The sequence below is a fragment of the Panthera uncia genome, chromosome B4 (assembly GCF_023721935.1).
Source record: "Panthera uncia isolate 11264 chromosome B4, Puncia_PCG_1.0, whole genome shotgun sequence".
NCBI classification, from domain to species: Eukaryota; Metazoa; Chordata; class Mammalia; order Carnivora; family Felidae; genus Panthera; species Panthera uncia.
This window is the reverse complement of record NC_064809.1, coordinates 93,867,007-93,882,342: the sequence shown is the minus strand read 5'-3', so window position 1 is coordinate 93,882,342 and position 15,336 is coordinate 93,867,007. Positions and strand designations below refer to the sequence as shown.

General features: G+C 34.7%; 1 protein-coding gene across 5 annotated transcripts in view; it reads right to left on the bottom strand.

The window, feature by feature from the left end:
• Window positions 1-15,336, bottom strand: part of TBC1D15 (TBC1 domain family member 15) — a 94,107-nt gene that overhangs the window by 21,676 nt on the left and 57,095 nt on the right. For all 5 annotated transcript variants that reach the window (XM_049625980.1, XM_049625977.1, XM_049625978.1 and 2 more), the window contains 5 exons: window positions 9,959-10,061; window positions 7,742-7,939; window positions 6,545-6,673; window positions 5,901-6,004; window positions 4,789-4,883 (listed from right to left, as the gene is read on the bottom strand). In XM_049625980.1, the coding sequence (XP_049481937.1) occupies window positions 4,789-4,883; window positions 5,901-6,004; window positions 6,545-6,673; window positions 7,742-7,939; window positions 9,959-10,061 (629 nt within the window). The remainder of the gene's footprint in view (window positions 1-4,788; window positions 4,884-5,900; window positions 6,005-6,544; window positions 6,674-7,741; window positions 7,940-9,958; window positions 10,062-15,336) is intronic.

Sequence of the window (15,336 nt, the reverse complement as noted above, 5' to 3'; positions counted from 1 at the left end):
TGATCTCAATACCTTGTGCAATGGTCAACCCAAGTCTTCATCTCACTTGACATCCTAGTTACTCCTTGTTGAAATACTTTTTTCACTTGACTTCTGGTCAAAACTCTCAGGTTTTCCCTCTTTTTTTCTCTGGCTCTTTTCTCAGTCTGTTTTGCTGATTTCTCCTAATTGTTCCTGTTTATAAGTTAAAGTACTACCTCAGAAGGGTGCCTGGGTGGCTCAGTCTCTAAAGCATCTGACTTTGGCTCAGGTCATGATCTCACAGCTCTTGAGTTCGAGCCCTGAGTCAGGCTCTGTGCTGACAGCTCAGAGCCTGGAGCCTGCTTTGGATTCTGTCTCCCTTCCTCTTCCAGCTCGTGCTCTATCTCAAAAGTAAACAAAAAATTTTTTTAATAAAAAAAAAAAAAAATAACGTACTACCTCAGAGCTCAGTTCTTGGATCCCTCCTTTTCTAAATACACCACTCCTTTGGCAATGTCATCTAGTCCTCCACCATCTATATGCTGATGACCTCTACATTTTTATCTCCAGCCCCCTTCTCTCCCCTAAATTCTAGCCCTATGCATATAATTCCAACTCTACATTTAAAATTTTTTTTTTCAACGTTTTTAATTTATTTTTGGGACAGAGAGAGACAGAGCATGAACGGGGGAGGGGCAGAGAGAGAGGGAAACACAGAATCGGAAACAGGCTCCAGGCTCCGAGCCATCAGCCCAGAGCCTGATGCGGGGCTCGAACTCACGGACCGCGAGATCGTGACCTGGCTGAAGTCGGACGCTTAACCGACTGCGCCACCCAGGCGCCCCTCCAACTCTACATTTTAATGTATCAACATCCAATAGGCAGTTTCACACTTAACATGTCCAATAAGTTCCAAATATTTCCTTTCAAACTTGATTCTCTCACAGTTTTCTGTGTCTTAATTAAAAACCTACAATTCCATTCCTCTGGTTACTCACTTTAAAAACTTTGGAGTCATTCTTGAGTCTTTGCTCTCCTTGTCTGACACAGATACATACGTGTGTGTGTGTGTGTGTGTGTGTGTGTGTGTGTGTGTCTGTGTGTCAAACTTTCAAAATACATATAGAAACCAACGCTGAGATCTCCCATCCATTCATTCCATGCCACCCCTCCCATTCACTTCAATCTAGAGAGCTACATGGGTCTCCTCTTTGCTCTTCTTCAAACATGTGGAGGTCCTGAAGGACAAACAAGTCTAGACCATGCTGTTCCCCTCTGCCCAGATGCCCTTCGTCCAGATAGCTGCATGGCATACACTCTCTGCTTCTTCAAGTCTCTATTCAAATCTCACTCAACTGCTAGTGCTCTGTATCAACCATCATCTCTTGCCTAAATTATACCAATAGCCTCACATGATCTATTTCCACCCCTGCCCCCCTACAGCTATTCTCCAAACAGTAGCCAGAGTGATTTGTTTAAAGGTCGTATCACTCCTGCTAAATATCCTCCAGTGCTTCCCATCACACTCAGAGGAAAAGCTTATGTCTTTACAGAGAACTACAAGGCTCTATGTGATCTGTACCTATTCCTTCATTGTTTCCTCTCTGAACTTCTTACTTTCTATACTCTACCCCAGCTCATTCTAACCACACTTACCTCCCTGCTATACTTCAAACATGCAGAGAACCTGGGGTGAAAACCAGTCTTAATATACGTTGTTCCTTTCTACTTGGACTGCCCTTCACCTAGATATCAGCATAGCTCACTCTTCCCCTTTTTCAAGTTTCTACTCAAATACCACTTTTTCAATAAAAGCCTTTTCAGGTCACCCACATTAAAACTGCAACATGACCAATAAACTTCCTAACATCTTGCCTGTCTGATTTTTCTACTTAGCACTTATCACTAACATACCACATGTTACTTATCTTGTTTACTGTCTGTTCTTCCCCACAAGGATAACAGCTCCTTGAGGGTAAGTCTTTTGTCTGTTTTGTTCACTCATGAATACCCAATGCCTAGGGGAGGGCCTAGTACATAAAGGCACTAAGTAAATATTTATTGAATGAATGAATGTATGAATGTTTAAAATAAAATGTGATTTTAAAAAAGATCCCTAGCGATTCTAACATGCAGCCAAAGTTAGAAACCAGTGCTGTAAAGACCAGGATTCCTGGGCCTTCTTATCTGCCTTCCCCCCCCCCCCCACCACAAATGATATCATCCATTCCCGAGGATGTTTATACTGATAATATCCAAATTTATATCTCCTACCCAGACTGTTGCAGATTACTCAACTAGCCCCTTGACATTCCATTTGTATATCTCACTATAAGGTATATAAGTTATATCTAATTCCATTTCACCATCCCCCATTCTCTTCATCACCATAAGTAGCACCACCAACTGGCCAATTTCTTTAGTCAAGAAATGTAGTCCCATCCTAAATTCTCTTCTTCTTCATACCCCACATTTAATACATCAGAAAGTCTTATCGATTGCATCACCAAAATATAAGTTGAATCCACTTACTTATCTACATTTCCACTACTACCATCTCTTAGAGTTCTCTACTAATTGGTCTCCCTGTTCCTACCTGTACCTTGACAATCCATTTTTCCATAGAGCAGAAATACTGATTTTAAAATACAAATAAAATGGTCTTACTCAAAATGCTCCAATAGTTTCTTTTCATACTTAAAATCCAACACGTTGGCACTAACCACAAGATCTACAGCTTACCTGTGTATTTTTTAATAAAATGAATTTATACCAAAGAAAACAACAACAACAACAAAAAGCTTTTGGCAACCTTTCCCCAAAAAATACTTTTGAGAAAAAGTACTATGGAAAAAGAATCCTTTAAAACCAACTTATTATATATACTTCTACTGGTAGAAAGTATGGTACAGTTGAAAAGTAACTGAATTAAGAATCAGATCTGAGTATGAATGAGTCTGGGCTATGGAACTAACTAGACAGATGACTGAAGACAATTTACTAACATTTTCTGGGCTTCAAGTCTGTTATCTGCTGAACTAAAAATGAAAAAACTGGATGAAAGTATGGCTCAATTCTTTTGATTTGAAATGTTTACATTTTTCCTCCAAACTCCTTGAAGTGAGAATAAGACACAAGAAAGATTGAGAATTATCAGAACCATTATCACTGCTCCCTAACAAAAAAAAAAAAAAAAAAAAAAAAAAAAAAAAAAAAAAGAAAATGAAATAGCATGTGGAAAGAAAAGGCTTAATTAAGGGGTGCCTGGCTGGCTCAGTTGGGGGTAGCACACAACTCTCAATCTCGAGGTTGTGAGTTTGAGACCCACGCTGGGTAAAAAGATTACTTACTTATTTATATTAATAAAGACATACATACACACACACTTTAAAAAAAAAAAAAAGAAAAGAAAGAAAAGTTACTTAATCTGTAAGATCCCTTCCAGTTCAAATATTTTATGTTCAAGCAGGAAAAAACAGTCCATTACCATTTTTTCCTACTGAAAGTGAAAACAGCAGGGGACTTCAGTTGGAAACTTCAGATAATTCCATGCCTCAAGATCCCCAACCTTCTGAGATAACTGGAGGAAGGACACAGTTTATTCCAGTATAATTTATTTTTTGGAAAAATAAATTCTTTTACAGCCAAAAGTATTGGGGTACCCAGCTGGCTTAGTCAGAGGAGCATGCAACTCTTGACCTCAGGGTTGTGAGTTCAATCCCCATGTTGGGTAGAGATGACTTACATGAACAAATGAAAACTTTATAATCCAAAGTACTATTACCAAAAAGATCTCATCATTTGTCTTTATGTCTTTACAAAAGCTACCAAATTGTTTATGTTGGGCTTTCTAACTATAATTTGTAGGGATTTTCTTCTTCCATGGGAAGGTGATGTTGAACATGGTGGTAAAAACATTCCCCATCTTTATTTGTGAAGCTATAAATAAATCCAAAAGCAATATAAGAATTTAAAAAGTAAATTCCACTACTATCCAAAGCTATCCTAAAATTATGTAGAGGCTAGCTAACAAGATAGTTAAGAGCACTGAAACTGGGTTCTGCTCTTATTAAATCATGTGACCTTGGACAAGTCAATTATACTTTCAATGGTTCAGTTTTCTGTAAAATGGAGATTATCAACTTAAAACTTTAAGACATGTACAGAAGTATCTATGTATTCTTTCAATAACTTACACCAACCTGGCCTTTATCATAAGAGCTAGATGACCCAGTACTTACTCTCTGGAAATAAGTCTAATTCCTTTGATGTAAAATTCTGTCAAACATCTCTTTTTTATGAAATAGTTATTCCTAGATGAATTCTTATTCAATTCTCAAACATTAACAAACATTTACTATCTGATTTATTAAAAAAATGAATTATATGCATATTTAGAGATGGTCTGGAGAGACACAAATCAATGTCTATCAACTATAGTTATCTCTGCATGACAGAAACAAAACCAATCTTTATTTTCTTCTTTTTGCTTATCTGTAGTTCCTAATTTTTCTATAATAGACACACTGTTTTTTGTAATAAGGGAGACAATTTAATAAAATTAATTAAATAAGCAAATAAAGTTAAACACTTTTTAAAATTCACATTTTAGAACTGAAAATGAAATATATCAGTACTTATAATGACTGAATTCATATCCTATTAGAAAAGGAACAACCAAGAACATCAAATAAATATTCTAATGTACTCTCCAATTCTGAGATCTCTTTTGAGCCCTACTCTGTAGCATATATTTCACTTCTTAAATCCTACCAAGACTTCAATGTAAACTGCTCTCATGCATTTTTAAAATTAGGAAAAAATTACCGATAAGACTTCTATAATCTCTTAACCTCGAATTTCTCTTCTCTTGTTCCTCACTGACAGATTTCCACTGTAGTTTCATCCTGAAGTATTCATCACTACAGGAGACAATTTATACCAAAAAAAGCTATTAGAATACTATATTTTTAAAAATTCTAATTGGGTTTTTGTATAAACAATGTATCAAAGCATTTATGATGCTAGTCAGATGTGAGGTTATAAATGATAGTAAAATGTTTAAAGTTATGATACATGAGTGAAAACAAAGGAAAAATAACCTTATATTTACCATAAACTTTACTTAAACTACTAGAATATTTACGTATGATTTTAAGAAAGCATTTACCTTAATCCTTAATATGATACCTAAAATTATTCTAGTTATTAAATATTTTAACCACTAAAGTTTCTGAATAATTACAAATACAAATCTATAAATTATTTTTTTAATCTGACCTAAGAGTTCCATTTTTCAATCAGTTTTTGCACAAACTTGTTAATGTGAAATATCTTAGGAGGACTGCAAAGGTGTTGAAAGAGAAAGGATGGTCTGAAAATTTAAATACGCACATAAAGATTCAGAGTGAGCTTTAAATCAAAGGCTAAACTGATGAACTGGGAATATAAAGGGTACCTGGAAAGTTCACCCTGTTTCTTTTCAAGACTGAGAAATTACTTAGAGAAACACTCTTCCAAAAAAAAATGAAAGATTAGTTTATGTTACAAGAGCACGAGGGAAATAAAGGTAATTAACCTAAATGGTAAATACACTTCTTATGGGCCATTTTTATAATTTCATAATAAATTGTAAAACTTAATCAAGATGAATGATGTATTTAAAAATCCATATCTTATTTTTCATTTATGCAAAATGCTTTTATAAAGGAAGTGGAATTTTTTTTTTGCCATCTTTCTACATATTCACCAACACAACTGCAATGTTTGAAATGACTAGTTTGAAATAACTACAGGGCTCATAATTTTTCAATTAAAAAGATGAAAATAAGATTATTTTCCCATACCTTCATCTATTTCAAATAGTCATCTAGAAGCACTATACGAATTTGTACGAGTGAATTATTTTAATTTCTTTGATGACAAAAGACCTTACTTACGTTTTTTGTTTTTGTAATTGAGTTCTTTCCTCCTTGGTACTGTCCCAAGGAAAATAGCCCAGAAGAAATTTCCATGCCTGCTTTCTCAATGCATGACTAAGTCCCTAAAGAAAACATGCATATTAAACGCATTCGTAAAAAGTATGCAATACTTTTAAGTTCACAAAACTTGCATATAAATACACAGTAAGACTAATATTTAAAAGATAGTTTTACATATAAAAATAGCTCAATTCAATGAATACTACACCTTGTTCCTGACCTCCAGATTCAGACGATGTTAAGTAGCTGCCAGAAAGCTTCAACAATGCAGAGTATACAGATTATATAGAAGTCAGAGGGACTGATTAGTCTTTCTAAGTCCAATCTTACTAGATAAGGAAACTACCACTGGGGTACATATATGCCTCCTTCACATAACCCACAGAACTTCAAGTAAAGAAGACTATCTTTCCCTAGACTTAATGGTATCTTCCCCCACTCAACCCTCAGGGACATCAAAGGGACTTCACTCTGTCCTACAGGGATTATAAAACATCATTTATCAAAAAGGAATTCATTCCCTGACTCCCCAAACACCTCCCATAAAGAAAGAAAACTTAAATATCAGCAGTTTCAAGTATCATCCCTATTAAGGTATTTACCCCTCTAAATATCATCTGCTTCATATTATCGACATTTAAAATTCTTCCTTCAGAATCAATGTTCTTAGTCCACTCTTCCAGGGATACTGGCTCTCTCCTTTGAACAACAGGTCGTTCTCCCAAATCAATCTAAATTAAGAAAATAAGGAATGAGGAGTACACTTTTTTAACCAGTGAAATGAAATAAAGGTATATAAAAATTAAAATAAATACCATTTATTACTGACATGATTTTTAACATTTCTAATATCTTCCTTTATTTTCCAATGTTCAACTTATGAACTATAACAGCATTCCATACATTTTCCTTCCCACTAAACATATAAATAACAGGGTTATAAATTCAGAGATAGGAGTACATTTGCAATTTTGAGTTTCAATTATGTAAGTATAAAACATTCAACATGTAAATTCCTTAAGAGACCCTTCAAATTAAATGGTATGCTATATTATTTAAAAAGACAGTACTATTCCACTAATCATATTCTAAAATTAGCTTTTCTTCCAAACTAAAATTTGTAGCTCTCAGAAGTGATTCATGATCCATTAGCTCCACTTGGTATTTTCTACAGTTTTTTTATTCAATTAACAGATGTTGGTAATTTTAAAATGCCATCTGCAAGATAAGCCTTTTAAGTATTACAATTTAGATATTTATAGCATTCTAACTATGTACAGCCTAAACTTGTAGTGAATTCAAAAGTCTTGTTGAGCATTTATAAAGATCTGCCATAATTCCGGGCTAAAGATCCATCTTACTTAAAAAAGAAAAGATTGATATGAGAATAAAAGCCTCAGAGTAATGTCCTGACTAGCTGCCTCTGGCACCTACTGAGATAAACATATAAACTAGGAACAGAACTAGGAACAATATGCAAGGCACACTATTCTCTCACTGCTACACACTCAATTAAACAAACAACCTGTTCATTATTATCAAAAAGTAATAAAAGAAAGATCCAACTTAATTAACAAAGTGTAAGCAGTAACTGATGAAGAACAACCCAAGAATTTGGTGGCAGAACAAGTACTAGTTGTTAGAATATGTAAGTTAGCAAAAAAGTTATAAGAAAGAATTATGAGAAAGAGGCAGATATAACCAAAATCGAGTTTCTATTTCTAGCACATCCAGTGCATGTTTCAAAAGGATTTCTCTTGCTAGAATATAGAGCTATGTTCATATAAATCTCCACTCACCCTTGTGATGACTTCAAATCCTGGTTCTTCTTGTTGATTTATCTTTAAACCTGGAATAGCATCACTAAGAAAATCTGCCATTTCTGACGGTGGTCGTTGATGTGTAGAGGGATCACTGCCTCTCAAACTATCAAAAATGTAGTTTGTGACTTTGGAAAATCCTACCATAGTTGCTGTATAAGGGTCCTTTTTAATTTTCTATGTAGTAAGAAGAAAAACATTAGCATTATTAATTCAAATCGAAAATGAAAATACCTTCTGATGGGCAAAAGGGCAATGTTTTTTAAAGGGGGGAAATCAGAACTAAAACAGCATTCTAAGATTATCTTGAATTTTTTTTTTTTCTGGAAAGAAAAATTTGTATTTTCTGAGGCAATTTTTCATTTGGTTAAAATAGTATATAAACAGCAAGTTAATGCTACTGATTGAATTCCAGATAAACAAATGATTTGCAGACTTATTTGATCTGCATACATCACAAATATATGCAGCGCTTACTTTCCACTGATGCATGGCCCACAACAGCTTTCTTCTGTCTAGCAGTCCTGCCTTCACAAAAAAAATATTTCTTGAAGTGTGCACAACCAAACTAGTCTAACAGAAAATATTGAATAGCTAAGTTTCAAAGCTCACAATATTTAAATATTAACTGACATTTTAATCTAATTACAGTAAAACCTTACTTTGCGAGCATAATTCATTCTGGAAACATGCTTGTAATCCAAAGCACTCGTGTATCACAAAGCAAATTTCAAGAACCAGTGGCTCAGTTGTGATGTGACATTGGGTGTCATGTACTATACTCCTACTGCAAGACATCACTCGTTTATCAAGTTAAAATCTATTAAAAACGCTTGCTCATTTTGCAGAGCACGTTACTCACAATCTAAGGTTTTACTGTATAAGGTTAATAAAATCATGCCAGTGAGTGTAATCTGTTCTGGACAGTGCTGCCCTGGAAAACAGCTAAAGGTTTTTCTACTGCTAGGATTACTTCTAAATCCCAAACTGCCTGCTTATTCATATTTAGTAAAATTAGTTACTTTTTAAAGGTCTAACTTTTAAATGATTATTTTCACATAAGAAAAACTTTTTTCACTTTTTACTTTAATTGGTGTCTAGCTGTCTTGTCCTCCTTCCTCAAATGTTCTCTCTTTATCTTGTTATCTTCATTCAGAACCAAAAAGAGACATAGTAAGCACTGTGACACAGTAGGCACTCAACATTTTTTGAATAAGTGAATAAACAAAGATTTCATTCGTTTACATAAAAATCTGAGTGAAAAATAAATTAACTTTATTTCTGCCTGTGCTAAGTGAATTATCTTTAGTCAAATGTAAGAAAATACTCAAATACTTTAAGGGGGATTAGATTATCATGACCCTAAATGAACCTACTTAAATGGAAAATAAAAATTCAGGGGCGCCTGGCTGGCTCAGTCAGTTGAGCAGCCGACTTCAGCTCAGGTCATGATCTCACGGCTCGTGAGTTCGAGCCCGGCGTCGGGCCCTGCACTGATAGCTCAGAACCTGGAGCCCGCTTCGGATTCTGTGTCTCCCTCTCTCTCTGCCCCTCCCCTGCTCATGCTCTGTCTCTCTCTGTCTCTCAAAAGTAAATAAAAATAAATAAATGAAAAAAAAAAATTCAAACCATATTTTTAAGTTTATCATTAATGAATTCAAAGTGCTTACTCAGTAACCTTTCACCTGATTCAAACAGTGAAAGCTATAACAATAAAAATCTAATGTCCAATTTCAGAATTACAACAAAGGGGAAAATTGTCTTAATGGTAACTAAGAACCAAAGAAGCTTCTGACTCTTAAAAATAATATGCATATTATTTCTAAAAAATTATGGAGAATAGGGTCACTGGGGTGGCTCAGGTGGTTAAGTGTCTGACTCCTGATGACAGCTCAGGTTATAATCTCACAGTTCGTGAGATCAGGCCCCACACTGGGCTCTATGCTGAGAGTGCACAGCTTGCTTGAGATTCTCTCTCTCTCCCTCTCTCCCTGTCCCTCCCCTACTTGTGCTTACCCACTCTCTCTCAAAATAAATAAAAACTTTTTAAAAACTTACAAAGAATAGTTTCATAAAGTTTACACATAGAGAGGCACTTGCCTATTCCATATAATCTCTGAGAAAGTAAGAGGTGGGAGGATATAAAATAATGCAATCAGATTAATAGATTAATACAAAATAGATTAAGAAACATACTTGTATTAAACCATAGGCAGGTTCATCAAGAAGATTTTCAAATGACTGTGAAAGACTCTTATTCTGACAATTCACAAGTAGTGTTCTTTTATCCTGTGGAGATCTGTAATAAAAGAAGGGATCTGTAGAAAACACTAGCACAGTCGATCAATTACTACCTGAATAATTATTAACGCCTAGTTACTTTTACCCCAAAACTCAAATGTCCACTTCTAGAACTGTTTCCCATTAATACAATATTAGCAACTATTTAGGAACTATCTTAAATGAACTCCAAACGTGAAACAGGAAATACTAAACAAATACAAAAGGACTAAAGCATATTTTTATTCTAGGTAAAGCCAAGAAGACTAAGTTGTAATGAACTCAAATTTTTGTTTATAATTATAATAGAAAAGCCTAACAAATATATCTGCCTTTGTTATCATGAACATTTTTTAATGTTAAAACACACTTTAGGATTCATCATTATATTTAATATGTACAATACAGGAAAATGTCCTATTTGGAAAGGGTTTCCAACTTCATTCCAGAGATTGGTAATACTACATTATAAGGTATTTAAAAACACAAGATAAAATAATTATTTGTTAAAGATCATCAATTATGCTAACATAATTATAAACACATACAAAATTATTAACAAAGTTATAAGGTACAGTTCAGGTACAGTATGTCTAGTTCTGGCTTAAGCTCTAGAAGCAAGTTTTTCTTCACATTTCTTAATAACTACAGAATAAATCTTTTCCAAATAGACATCTAATTTCAAGTAATCAGATGAATTATCCAGTCTTTTTTCTATTCAGTAAGTTTTATACCTTAGTAAGTTAGCTATAATAAATCCACAACTTTTCTGTGTTTAAAATAAAACTTAAATGTGTTATGTTACTGCTATCTACTTCTAGTTTATTATAAATGTTTGAGATAAGAACTTTAATAACAGTTATCTCTTCCCAATTCTAACATAAAAGGATGCAACAGCAATGCTAGAGGGGATATGAACTCCAAATCAGGATCTTATTCTTACACATTCAGAAACAACAGTTGTCTTCAGAGACAACAGTAGCTTAATAAGCTCCTTGGCTTTTTAAGAAGCTGAGGTTGAGTCATTTGAGGCAGAAAAAAAAATAACTTTTAAAATGCTCAATTTTCATTAAGTGTTATGTTTCTGAACACTTATTGGGATTATGCTTAATATGAAGACCTATATGTTCTCACAAGGCATTTTTTAATGGTAAGTCTTTTAAATGTAGCACCAGAAAAAGAAAAGTAACTAACAGAGCAATATACTTTGTCCTGGCACAACGCAACTAGCACTACGGTTATTATTTTTTTCTAACGATAAATTAAGTCAAATTATTTCTTTAAAATCCAAATAAAAAAATTATCACGAAAGTCAAAACATGACTATGCATGTATAAAGGGAACAGATATGTAACCTGTACCTATCCGGCCTCAGAGAATTACACTATTGCTCCAGATTTAACACTGTAATCAAGAAATTAGTGATGGAAAGAAGAAATGACTGCCTAACCAATACACAACCACTCTTTTAAAAAGAAAGGATTTCACTTTTTATACCCAGTGCTCTGTGATGAGAGGCTGGGAAAAGTTCTGAGAGAAAAGACATAAAAAATTTAAGATTTGGTTGCCCTTAGCTAAAGAAATCAACAGAAACATTTTTTAAAAGTACATTGGTCAAAGGACAAGTTGTATACTGCTAGGCAATTGCAGAACTCATCAAAAGGAGAGCTGGCATTCCAGAATAATGTTACGCTTCCACCTGCCAGGTTAACACACTGATTTAAGTTGGAAAGATCAAATATTATGGATTTATATGTATGTATTCTGGAAATATAATGGATTCTGGGAAGTTGACATCTTATGACAACATTATTCAAGACTTTCAAACTCACTGCAGCAGCAAGACAAAACTTTTAATGATGTTAACATCAGCAATTCTATTAGAGCCTACTAAAGCGCTTAAAGAAAACCATAGTCTAATATCACAAGTATAGAAGTAGATCTACTGTAAATTCAGAAGTATTTTTCAGGCTTTGGAATGAGCCTCTCCCAAGGGCCTCAGAATACATTCTGAAATGGTAATAGACGAAGAATGCTTTGTGTGCTGAGATGTGGTGGTAACTATTTTCCATTGCTACTGAGAATGGACCAATATGGAAAGATTAAGAAAGAAATAAAAATATCATTGCAAAGGCTATCAGTCAAAAAAGTTAATAAAAATAAAAAGGTGCAGAATATTTACAACAAAACTATATATATGATATTCTGTTACACATATGTCTCAAAGGGAATAAATGAAGGTCTATAACCTAATCTTATAAATGGTATATGATGATACAACCAATTTGGCTTTTTAGGGATTATCTTACTGTGTGGATATTATATATTAATGTAAAAATGTCCCAATATACAAATTAATTTTACTGGAACCTCTGTGTTACAACCTTCATTCATATCCTAGCAACCAACTTGGTTCCAGAAAGGTAACATAAATGTACTCGTGATTCATTCTTTACTTGAGTATGTTTTAAATGGTAATAAATCAAAGATCACTAACAAACATCAATGAATGGAGCAATGAATGTTTTTCCCCAGAGATAAGAAAACCATCTGAGAAATAACAAGTCTAAAGAAGCTGGCCTATTTTGCACTGACTGATCTGAGACTGAAAGAAGGACTGTGCATAGCTGGCCCAGCCTTGTTCTCACTCTTAACAAGGCGGCACATCCCCACTGCATTCACAACTTCTGTTCATCTGTATGGTAAGGCCCTTAATTCATTAGGGGGAAGTATTAAGAAGATAAGATGGCCACAAATGCAAGCCACATTATTCAACTTACGTTAAACAGAGAAAAAGAGAATATAGTCTGCTTCTCTCTGTTGGTTTTGAATTGAGAAGAAGATAAGAAGAGTGACCCTGGCAGAGCCTGCCTGACATGCCACTGAGGTTGCGGAACTACTATTCTTCCTTCTGGCCTCTACAACAATCTCTGACCACAGGAACATGATTCTGGAAACATTATTTTGCTTACGACAACAGCTCTCGGGACAGGAAATGAGACTGCCATGGCCAACATCTAGTAGAGTAAAAACCTCAGAATATTTGGGAATTTTCATTTCTTTGGAGTTCAACTTAATGGAGAATTCCACTTATTTAGATCATAACTAATAAAGAACAAGTATCTTTAATATGTCCCTAAGAATCTAATAGAGATGACTTATACAAATATGGAATTTTTATAATATTAGTGACAGTTTATTTGGAGTATCTGTATTCTACCACTTGGACTCAACATAAAATCTCTGGTGAACTCTCTATGGCACAATATAATTGGGTATAATTTACGATAGGAAAAAGAATAGGAAGTGTTTATTTTTAACTTAGGGTATAGAGGGGCCTTGAAGATAAAATATTTGATGTACTATTCTTACACATTTCAGACCATTCAGGGGGCAAAGAGTAAATTAGCCCCCAGTGTCACAGAAGGATACAGAGTGGAGAAGTGGCTAGTATTAGGGGTATAGTTTTTGACAGACTCACTTTAAGCTATCTCTTCCCCCCATAACAGCCATATCCCTGGTTGACTATAAATTTAATAAAGCCCAAAAGGGGGGGGTGGGGAAGAAAGTATAGGGAGGGCAGTCTCCTCTGGTAGGTTTTTCTCTTTGGCCAGGTCACTAAAGGTTGCAATTAATCATTGATGCTCACATCACATCCCCCTTTATCCTCCCCTTAATTTCATTCCCTCTCAAAGCTTCAATTACTACTGACACACAAAAAACTTACAAATTATCCTATTATATGCTCTCACAGTGCTACATATCTCTTATTTGGAGCACTTATTATAGCTGAAATATTACATTTATTTGTATAAGTAATGTTTGTTTTTCCCACAACAGTACAAACTTCATGAAGGCAGGGGCCATATCTTTTTTGATTACTGCTCTTTCCAGCAGTTAGCACAGTACTTCCAGGACATAAGTGCTCCTCAAAACTCAATGAATGAAATACACACACACACACACACACACACACACAAACACGCACGCACTCACAGAGGAACACCATTCCCATGGCTTCGTGTTTTCAAGTGGAAATACGCACATCTATTAAACGAACTCTCCTTCACTAGGACATACTTGATTACTGAGATCAGAAAAGAGTAAGGTGCATGCTTGACATAAATAACCCCTGTGAATTATTATGATGCTTATCTAAGCCTCACCAATAATGATATTTTTACCATCATGTCTGATTCCTGTATTTACTCCTGTTTCCTTTTCTGTATTAGTAAAGAAGTTTCATTTACAACTCTCATCAAAATAGCACTTGAATGTGGTACAACACACATTCAAGTACCCATACTCTTATAAGCACTTAAGTGATTGTTCAGTCTCTTTTTGAACCTATCCAGGATAGAAAACTGTCTAACCCCTGAGCTACAACCTGTTACCTTCTAATTGCTCTTTGGACCCATACAAAACAAATCTACAAATATATTTCTTATAACAACCCTTTCAAAATTATTTGTAGAATTGGTAAGTACTGTGTCATTTATTCATTCAAATGAGATTTACTGTGCAAGTATTATGTGCCAGCACTGTGGCTAGGAACCTAGAGGAGAAAATGTAAACAAAACAGATGCAAGCCCTGCCTTTGTAGGCATACATTCTAGAGTAGAACATGTAAAAAAGTAAACAGATAAAATTATTCAATTAAGAGCTATGAAGGAAGCAAACAAGGGAATGAGACAATGAAAAAGAATGGGGGTGGGAACCTACATTACACGGGAGAGGAGACATCCAGAAAAGCTGCTGTGAGGAAGTGACATTAAACTGAGACCTTAGGGATCAGAAAGGGAGAAGAATATTCCAAGCAAAAGAGAGAACATACATATAGGACTCTAACACTGTCTGCCCACAGTCTGGGGCATTTTAGCAACTGAAAGAAAATCATATGGCTACAATATAAAAGAGAATGGCATAAGATGAAGCTTAAGAGGTAAACAGAGCCTGGGTAGCTCAGTCGATAGAGCATCCAGCTCTTGATTTCGGCTTGGGTCATGATCTCAGGGTTGTGGGATCATGTGCACTGAGCATGAAGCCTAAGATTCTCTCTCTCTCCTGCTCACACACTATATCAAAAATTTTAAAAACAGAAAGAGATAAAGTTAATAAGGCAAGGCAGGATCTCACTGACCATTTTAAGAGGTTTCGATTTTATTTAATGTTGCACCCAAACTCCTTTTGTTCAAGTTAAATCCCTACATCCTTCTAATGTTTTCCACAATACCACTTTGATCCTTCTCATTACATTAGTCATCTTTTCCATATAGTATAGATAGTTTAACACA